This window comes from Oncorhynchus mykiss, chromosome 11 (assembly GCF_013265735.2).
Source record: "Oncorhynchus mykiss isolate Arlee chromosome 11, USDA_OmykA_1.1, whole genome shotgun sequence".
In the NCBI taxonomy this organism is placed as follows: Eukaryota; Metazoa; Chordata; class Actinopteri; order Salmoniformes; family Salmonidae; genus Oncorhynchus; species Oncorhynchus mykiss.
Genome location: NC_048575.1, coordinates 8,289,451 through 8,299,844, shown reverse-complemented (window position 1 = coordinate 8,299,844; position 10,394 = coordinate 8,289,451). Strand labels below are relative to the sequence as shown.

Genomic DNA, 10,394 nt, shown 5'->3' with positions numbered 1-10,394 from the left:
CTACCGTACTGTATAATTTCTCTCCAACCCCAGTTGTAACTAACCTGATTCAGCTCATCAAACCATCTAATTATTAGAATCAGGTGCGTTAGATTAAGGGTTGGAGTTCAAACCTACAGGAGGGTATCTCTCCAGGAACAGGGTTGGAGTTAAAACCTACAGGAGGGTATCTCTCCAGGAACAGGGTTGGAGTTAAAACCTACAGGAGGGTATCTCTCCAGGAACAGGGTTGGAGTTAAAACCTACAGGAGGGTATCTCTCCAGGAACAGGGTTGGAGAGCCCTAATCGACATACTGTCTATTATTAACAAACCCTTACTGTCACCAAGTCAGAACAGGTGTAGTGACCAGGATAGCCAGCCTCCCTCCCTCCCTCCCTCCCTCCCTCCCTCCCTCCCTCCCTCCCTCCCTCCCTCCCTCCCTCCCTCCCTCCTCCTCCCCCTCCCCCTCCCTCCCTCCCTCCTCCTCTCTCCCTCCTTCTCCTCCCTCCCTCCCTCCCTCTTCCTCCTCCCCCTCCCTCCCTCCCTCCCTCCCTCCCTCCCTCCCTCCCTCCCTCCCTCCCTCCTCCTCCTCCTCCTCTCTCTCTTTCTCTCTCCCTCCCTCCCTCCCTCCCTCCCTCCCTCCCTCCCTCCCTCCTCCTCCCCTCCCTCCCTCCCTCCCTCCCTCCCTCCCTCCCTCCATCCCTCCCTCCCTGTGGAAACTCATGTCATGAGAGCCATATCATTATGTTGATATGGATATGCTCAGCTGAATGAAAACAAGAGACTGACACGTCTTGCCCTGCAATCTAACCATCTTGTATGCAATCAGAAATAAAATCACTGCTTGTGTTATCACGACAACAAAGAGAAGCAAATTGGACAGCTGTCTTTTAAGTCGCTATCGAACAAACAAAGTTTTAGTGGCTGCATCAGAGGGAGAGGAGATGGCTCACTCACACCAAGGACGTCAAAACACATCCAAACACATCCAAACACATCCATTCACATCAAAACACATCCTTCCACATCAAAACACATCCAAACACATCCATCCACCTCAAAACATATCCATTCACATCAAAACATATCCATTCACATCAAAACATATCCATTCACATCAAAACATATCCATTCACATCAAAACATATCATTCCACATCAAAACATATCCATTCACATCAAAACACATCCATCCACCTCAAAACACATCCAAACACATCAAAACACATCCATCCACCTCAAAACACATCCTTCCACATCAAAACATATCCATTCACATCAAAACACATCCATTCACATCAAAACACCCCCCCCCCCCCTCGTATCGCACCGCTCACATCCCTCTTCAGACGCTAGTCCCATCCTGATATAACAGGATATAACGGGTGAGTTTGTGAGTTAGAAGGTTGACATCTTAAAGCAACAGTTACGCTTTAAGAAAACGGACCCCACATTGGAATTAAAGAAGATTTAATAACTGAATGAAAGAGGATCGTTGTGGAAACGCCAAATGTCTGTTGAGGTGGAGGGGGATAAAAACGGGCTGTGGTCCTAAACTGCTGCCTGACAAAGTTCAAAACAGCAAAACCAACTGGGAGCCCAGTATGTGAATTTTTCAGGAGGGATAAATTATTAACTAGCTCTAAATCAGAGTGGAGGGAGCACGAGAGAGAGAGGGATCTGTAACACATACTGGGCTAACAAGCCAGGAGAGAGAGGAGGTGGGGGGAGGGGGATAAGAGGACAGCAAGAATGGAGCTGGACATTGTACTTTTCCCTGTAACTTATTCCACATTATTTTCATTTGGACTTTCAAACAAATTAGCAGATGAGAATAGTAGAGTCACCTGTAAAAGCCTGTGTTTCAACTGCCTCTGGACAGAGGATTACCTTTGTTCCATGAGACGCTGAAAGTTTCACAGCTCCACTGCATTTTAACAGCCACTCTTTCCCCCATTTAGTTCACCGTGACCTGAGTGCTAAAGGCACTTTCAATATCTGGTCTATTTTAATTCAATTATACCTTCCGGTAACCTGCCTCACCCAATGTGGTACGGAACCGCTATTATTTATTTTTATTTTTTAGATCTTATAGCCAGAACCACCTAGCCATCAGAAGCTAACCAGCTAATTACCTACAAGCTATTTAGTCATTGTTAGCCACTGCTAGCGGCCTTTACCTTCTACACAGATACCAGCCCTTTTTTTTTGCCTGGTTAATACTCGCCAGCCTACCAGTATCGGACTGTTTCTCCACTACAACGCCGGATTCCTGCCTACACCCTGGACCATTACTCCTGATCTTCACAGCTAGCTAGCTGCCACCGAGTGACCCAGTACCGAAGCTATCCCTGAGGCCCACCTCCCGGCCTACTCAGTTGTACACCCGGACTCCTACAGGAGGGTATCTCTCCAGGAACAGGGTTGGAGTTAAAACCTACAGGAGGGTATCTCTCCAGGAACAGGGTTGGAGTTAAAACCTACAGGAGGGTATCTCTCCAGGAACAGGGTTGGAGAGCCCTAATCGACATACTGTCTATTATTAACAAACCCTTACTGTCACCAAGTCAGAACAGGTGTAGTGACCAGGATAGCCAGCCTCCCTCCCTCCCTCCCTCCCTCCCTCCATCCCTCCCTCCCTCCCTCCCTCCTTCCCTCCCTCCCTCCCTCCCTCCCTCCCTCCCTCCCTCCCTCCCTCCCTCCCTCCCTCCTCCTCCCCCTCCCCCTCCCTCCCTCCCTCCTCCTCTCTCCCTCCTTCTCCTCCCTCCCTCCCTCCCTCTTCCTCCTCCCCCTCCCTCCCTCCCTCCCTCCCTCCCTCCCTCCCTCCCTCCTCCTCCTCCTCCTCCTCTCTCTCTTTCTCTCTCCCTCCCTCCCTCCCTCCCTCCCTCCCTCCCTCCTCCTCCCCTCCCTCCCTCCCTCCATCCCTCCCTCCCTGTGGAAACTCATGTCATGAGAGCCATATCATTATGTTGATATGGATATGCTCAGCTGAATGAAAACAAGAGACTGACACGTCTTGCCCTGCAATCTAACCATCTTGTATGCAATCAGAAATAAAATCACTGCTTGTGTTATCACGACAACAAAGAGAAGCAAATTGGACAGCTGTCTTTTAAGTCGCTATCGAACAAACAAAGTTTTAGTGGCTGCATCAGAGGGAGAGGAGATGGCTCACTCACACCAAGGACGTCAAAACACATCCAAACACATCCAAACACATCCATTCACATCAAAACACATCCTTCCACATCAAAACACATCCAAACACATCCATCCACCTCAAAACATATCCATTCACATCAAAACATATCCATTCACATCAAAACATATCCATTCACATCAAAACATATCATTCCACATCAAAACATATCCATTCACATCAAAACACATCCATCCACCTCAAAACACATCCAAACACATCAAAACACATCCATCCACCTCAAAACACATCCTTCCACATCAAAACATATCCATTCACATCAAAACACATCCATTCACATCAAAACACCCCCCCCCCCCCCCCCCCCCCCCCCCTCGTATCGCACCGCTCACATCCCTCTTCAGACGCTAGTCCCATCCTGATATAACAGGATATAACGGGTGAGTTTGTGAGTTAGAAGGTTGACATCTTAAAGCAACAGTTACGCTTTAAGAAAACGGACCCCACATTGGAATTAAAGAAGATTTAATAACTGAATGAAAGAGGATCGTTGTGGAAACGCCAAATGTCTGTTGAGGTGGAGGGGGATAAAAACGGGCTGTGGTCCTAAACTGCTGCCTGACAAAGTTCAAAACAGCAAAACCAACTGGGAGCCCAGTATGTGAATTTTTCAGGAGGGATAAATTATTAACTAGCTCTAAATCAGAGTGGAGGGAGCACGAGAGAGAGAGGGATCTGTAACACACACTGGGCTAACAAGCCAGGAGAGAGAGGAGGTGGGGGGAGGGGGATAAGAGGACAGCAAGAATGGAGCTGGACATTGTACTTTTCCCTGTAACTTATTCCACATTATTTTCATTTGGACTTTCAAACAAATTAGCAGATGAGAATAGTAGAGTCACCTGTAAAAGCCTGTGTTTCAACTGCCTCTGGACAGAGGATTACCTTTGTTCCATGAGACGCTGAAAGTTTCACAGCTCCACTGCATTTTAACAGCCACTCTTTCCCCCATTTAGTTCACCGTGACCTGAGTGCTAAAGGCACTTTCAATATCTGGTCTATTTTAATTCAATTATACCTTCCGGTAACCTGCCTCACCCAATGTGGTACGGAACCGCTATTATTTATTTTTATTTTTTAGATCTTATAGCCAGAACCACCTAGCCATCAGAAGCTAACCAGCTAATTACCTACAAGCTATTTAGTCATTGTTAGCCACTGCTAGCGGCCTTTACCTTCTGCACAGATACCAGCCCTTTTTTTTTGCCTGGTTAATACTCGCCAGCCTACCAGTATCGGACTGTTTCTCCACTACAACGCCGGATTCCTGCCTACACCCTGGACCATTACTCCTGATCTTCACAGCTAGCTAGCTGCCACCGAGTGACCCAGTACCGAAGCTATCCCTGAGGCCCACCTCCCGGCCTACTCAGTTGTACACCCGGACTCCACCCAAACACGGCTAGAATCCACTACTCCACCGGATCATTGCCGTAAGCTCTGGACCTTGGCACCGGATCACGGCTGCTACCGGGTGGCTATAGTGGCTAACCCCCCTGCGCTGAAGCTAGCACCAGTTAGCCGTGAGCCAGGTACATCTTCCGGCTAGAAAACTAAATTACTACAACTACAATACCTCTTTCGCCATCGGGCATGGATCCTTTGTCGACACGGCGGCCCAATGCACCACCACGACTGGTCTGCCGACGAATACTCCATTCGCTTTGCCTGCAACCGGCCTCCGTCGGACGTCGGCGCAGACGCTTCTACTAGCCCCAGGCTGCTAACTTTAAACGCTGTGTCGCCCGCGTGCTAGCGTAGTAGCGACTACTCCGTGGCTTCCCTGTTCCATCTATTGCTGTCCCTTGGACCCTATGATCACTTGGCTACATAGCTGATGCCTGCTGGACTGTCCATTAATCACGGTACTCCGTTCTGTTAATTTTTGTTTATCTGTCGGCCCCAGCCGCGAACTCAGGCTCTGTGTGTAGTTAAACGACCCTCTCTGCCCATTTATTGCCATTTGAACTGTTGCTGTTATTTTAGCTGATTAGCTGTTGTTGCCTTACCCGTTGTTGTCTTAGCTAGCTCTCCCAATCAACACCTGTGATTGCTTTATGCCTCGCGTTATGTCTCTCTCAAATGTAAATATGCCTTGTATACTGTTGTTTAGGTTAGTTATCATTGTTTTAGTTTATTATGGAGCCCCTAGTTCCACTCATCATACTTCTGATACCTCCTTTGTCCCACCTCTCACACATGCGGTGATCTCACCCATTATAACCAGCATGTCCAGATAAGCAACCTCTCTTATCATCACTCAGTGCCTGGGCTTACCTCTGCTGTACCCACACCCCATCCTTACCCCTGTCTGCACATTATGCCCTGAATCTATTCTACCACGCCCAGAAATCTGCTCCTTTTATTCTTTGTCCCCAACGCTGTAGATGACCAGTTCTTATAGCCTTTAGCCGTACCCTCATCCTATTCCTCCTTGTTCCTCGGGTGATGTGGAGGTAAACCCAGGACCTGCATGTCCTCAGGCACCCTCATTTGTTGACTTCTGTGATCGAAAAAGCCTTGATTTCATGCATGTTAACATCAGAAGCCTCCTCCCTAAGTTTGTTTTACTCACTGCTTTAGCACACTTTGCCAACCCTGATGTCCTTGCAGTGTCTGAATCCTGGCTTAGGAAGGCCACCAAAAATTCTGAGATTTCCATACCCAACTACAACATTTTCTATCAAGATAGAACTGCCAAAGGGGGAGGAGTTGCAATCTACTGCAGAGATAGCCTGCAAAGTTCTGTCATACTTTCCAGGTCTATACCCAAACAGTTCAAACTTCGAAATGTTAAAAATGAATCTCTCCAGAAATAAGTCTCTCGCTGTTGCCGCCTGTTACCGACCCCCCTCAGCTCCCAGCTGTGCCCTGGACACCATATGTGAATTGATCGCTCCCCATCTAGCTTCAAAGTTCCTTCTGTTAGGTGACCTAAACTGGGATATGCTTAACACCCTGGCAGTCCTACAATCTAAGCTAGATGCCCTCAATCTCACACAAATCATCAAGGAACCCAGTCGAGGATGCCTGGTCATTATTTAAAAGTAATTTCCTGACCATCTTAGATAAGCATGCCCCTTTCAAAATATGCAGAACTAAGAACAGATATAGCCCTTGGTTCACTCCAGACCTGACTGCCCTTGACCAGCACAAAAACATCCTGTGGCATTCTGCAATAGCATCGAATAGTCCCCGCGATATGCAACTGTTTAGGGAAGTCAGGAACCAATACACGCAGTCAGTCAGGAAAGCAACGGCTAGCTTTTTCAAGCAGAAATTTGCATCCTGTAGCTCTAACTCCAAAAAGTTTTGGAACACTGTAAAGTCCATGGAGAACAAGAGCACCTCCCAGCTGCCCACTGCACTGAGGCTAGGTAACACGGTCACCAACGATAAATCCATGATAATCAATAATTTCAATAAGCATTTCTCTACGGCTGGCCATGCCTTCCTCCTGGCTACTCCAACCCCGGCCAACAGCTCCGCCCCCCCTGAAGCTCGAGCCTCCCCAGCTTCTCCTTCACCAAAATCCAGATAGCAGATCTTCTGAAAGACTGCAAAACCTGGACTCGTATAAATCAGCTGGGCAAGACAATCTGGAACCTCTCTTTCTAAAACTATCTGCCACCACTGTTGCAACCCCTATTACGTGCCTGTTCAACCTCTCTTTCGTATCGTCTGAGATCCCTAAAAATTGGAAAGCTGCCGTGGTCATCCCCCTCTTCAAAGGGGGTGACACTCTAGACCCAAACTGCTATAGACCTATATCGATCCTGCCCTGCCTTTCTAAAGTCTTCGAAAGGCAAGTTTATAAACAGATCACTGACCATTTCGAATCCCACTGTACATTCTACGCTGTGCAATCCGGTTTCCGAGCTGGTTATGGGTGCACCTCAGCCATGCTCAAGGTACTAAACAATATCATAACCGCCATCGATAAGAGACAATACTGTGTAGCCGTCTTTATCGACCTGGCCAAGGCTTTCGACTCTGTCAATCACCGTATTCTTATCGGCAGACTCAATAGCCTTGGTTTCTCTAATGACTGCATCGCCTGGTTCACCAACTACTTTGCAGACAGAGTTCAATGTGTCAAATCGGAGGGATGTTGTCCGGACCTCTGGCAGTCTCTATGGGGGTACCACAGGGTTAAATTCTCGGGCCGACTATTTTCCCTGTCTATATCAATGATGTCGCTCTTGCTGTGGGCGATTCCCTGATCCACCATTCTGTATACTTCTGGCCCTTCCTTGGACACTGTGCTAACTAACCTCCAAACGAGCTTCAATGCTATAAAACACTCCTTCCCTGGCCTCCAACTGCTCTTAAACTCTAGTAAATCCAAATGCATGCTTTTCAACCGTTTGCTGCCTTCACCCGCCCGCCCGACTAGCATCACCACCCTGGACAGTTCTGAACTAGAATATGTGAACAACTATAAATACCTAGGTGTCTGGCTAGACTGTAAACTCTCCTTCCAGACTCATATTAAACATATCCAATCCAAAATCAAATCTAGAATTGCCTTTCTATTTCGCAAAGCAAAGCCACCTTCACTCATGCCGCCAAACTTACCCTTGTAAGTCAGTAAAACTGACTATCCTGCCGATCAATCGACTTCGGCGATGTCATCTACAAAATATCTTCCAATTTCTCTACTCAGCAAACTGGACGCAGTCTATCACAGTGCCATCCGCTTTGTTACCAAATCACCTTATACCACCCACCACTGCGACCTGTATGCTCTAGTCGGCTGGCCCTTGCTACATATTCGTTGCCAGACCCACTGGCTCCAGGTCATCTGTAGGTCTATGCTAGGTAAAGCTCCGCCTTATCTCCGTTCACTGGTCATGATAACAACACCCACCCGTAGCCAAACCAATCTACCTACTTCATCCCCATACTGTTTTTATTAAATTTTCTGCTCTTTTGCACACCAGTTTCTCTACTTGCACATTATCATCTGCTCATTTATCATTCCAGTGTTAATCTGCTAAATTGTAATTATTCGCTACATTGGCCTATTTATTGCCTACTTCCTCATGCCTTTTGCACACACTGTATATAGACTTTCTTTTTTTTCTACTGTGTCATTGTGTCACACCCTGACCATAGAGAGACATTTTATTTCTCTATTTGGTTAGGTCAGGGTGTGATGTGGAGTGGGCATTCTATGTTTTGTATTTCTGTGTGTTTGGCCGAGTGTGGTTCCCGATCAGGGACAGCTGTCTATCGTTGTCTGTGATTGGGAATCATACTTAGGCAGCCTGTTTTGCCACCTTAGTTGTGGGTAGTTGTCTTTGTTAGTGGCCTGTGTAGCCGAAGTCAGCTTCACGGTCGTGTCCTTGTTCTTTGTTTTGTTGGCGACATTTATAAATAAAAATAAATGTCCGCTCACCATGCTGCACCTTGGTCCGGTCATTTCCACCCTGACAACGATCGTGACACATTGACTTGTTTATTGTGTTATTGGCTTGTTTATTGTTTATCCCATGTGTAACTCTGTGTTGTTGTCTGTGTCACACTGCTTTGCTTTATCTTGGCCAGGTCGCAGTTGTACATGAGAACTTGTTCTCAACTAGCCTACCTGGTTAAATAAAAAATAAAAAATATAAAAAACAGTTTGCCATTAGCCTGCGGTCCTAAGAGAGCTTGTCGTACTGAGGGCTTGTCGTACTGATGGCTTGTCGTACTGAGGGCTTGTCGTACTGAGGGCTTGTCGTACTGAGGGCTTGGCGTACTGAGGGCTTGGCGTACTGAGGGCTTGGCGTACTGAGGGCTTGGCGTACTGAGGGCTTGTCGTACTGAGGACTTGTCGTACTGAGGGCTTGGCGTACTGAGGTCTTGTCGTACTGAGGGCTTGGCGTACTGAGGGCTTATCGTACTGAGGGCTTGGTGTACTGTTATATGTGGTTAGTGCAAGGCTCTCTGTCTTTCTGGTTTGTTTTGCTATTGAGTGCAATGCTACCCCAGCGTCCAATACCCAATATCCCATGAAGCGTCCTGTTAGTGAAATGTGTGTGTCTCTGATTTAACCTGAATATGAATCCTTAGATAAGCACTTTGATTAGGAGAAACCTTTTTAAATGAGCCCTTATTTTCATCAGCAGACTCTACAGTACATTAGTGACCTGGAATTAACTGCTTTGTGTACTAATACTGTGAAGTGCAACAACATTCTCATCTAGGTAGATAAATTAGCTACAAACATAGATTCCAGTTTTTTTCACGACCACCAGTGTGTGCGTGTGTGTGTGTGTGTGTGTGTGTGTGTGTGTGTGTGTGTGTGTGTGTGTGTGTGTGTGTGTGTGTGTGTGTGTGTGTGTGTGTGTGTGTGTGTGTGTGTGTGTGTGTATGTTTGTCTCTTTCGTCATTAACATTGTTTATGAGAATACATCACATTAGGCGTCTGTAATGGCTTGCCTGTACGTCTTCAGTTAAAAGCATGTACCGGCCGCTCGTGATAAACGGATGAGTCATCCAGCGCTTCCACTTTCAAAGCAGCCATTGTCTGTCCAGCATTACCAGTAAGCCGCGAGAAGAAGAAAAAAACACCTTGTTCAAAGAAAAGCCCAGGAAGCTCTTGTTATTTATTTGCTTTGATGACTATGAGGCAATGGGCTGAGTGGACATGTTGGGTAGCCTGAATGTGTTGGGCTCAGTGGAGGAGTTGGGTAGCCTGGAGCTGTTGGGTAGCCTGGAAGTGTTGGGTTCAGTGGAGGTGTTGGGTATCCTGGAGCTGTTGGGCAGCCTGGATGTGTTGGGTTCAGTGGAGGTGTTGGGTATCCTGGAGCTGTTGGGCAGCCTGGAAGTGTTGGGTAGCCTGGAGCTGTTGGGCAGCCTGGATGTGTTGGGTTCAGTGGAGGTGTTGGGTAGCCTGGAGCTGTTGGGTAGCCTGGAAGTGTTGGGTTCAGTGGAGGTGTTGGGTATCCTGGAGCTGTTGGGCAGCCTGGAAGTGTTGGGTAGCCTGGAGCTGTTGGGCAGCCTGGATGTGTTGGGTTCAGTGGAGGTGTTGGGTATCCTGGAGCTGTTGGGTAGCCTGGATGTGTTGGGCTCAGTGGAGGTGTTGGGTAGCCTGGAGCTGTTGGGTAGCCTGGATGTGTTGGGTTCAGTGGAGGTGTTGGGTATCCTGGAGCTGTTGGGCAGTCTGGGTGTGTTGGGCTCAGTGGAGGTGTTGGGTATCCTGGAGCT

At 47.6% G+C, this 10,394-nt stretch overlaps 1 protein-coding gene across 1 annotated transcript in view; it reads right to left on the bottom strand.

Moving 5' to 3' along the window:
• The window catches only part of LOC118937462 (dynein heavy chain-like), a 43,295-nt gene extending 37,796 nt beyond the window's left edge, over window positions 1-5,499 (bottom strand). The window contains exon 1 of the mRNA XM_036936634.1: window positions 5,478-5,499. Coding sequence (XP_036792529.1) covers window positions 5,478-5,499 — 22 coding nt within the window. The remainder of the gene's footprint in view (window positions 1-5,477) is intronic.
• Window positions 5,500-10,394: the final 4,895 nt, after the last annotated feature.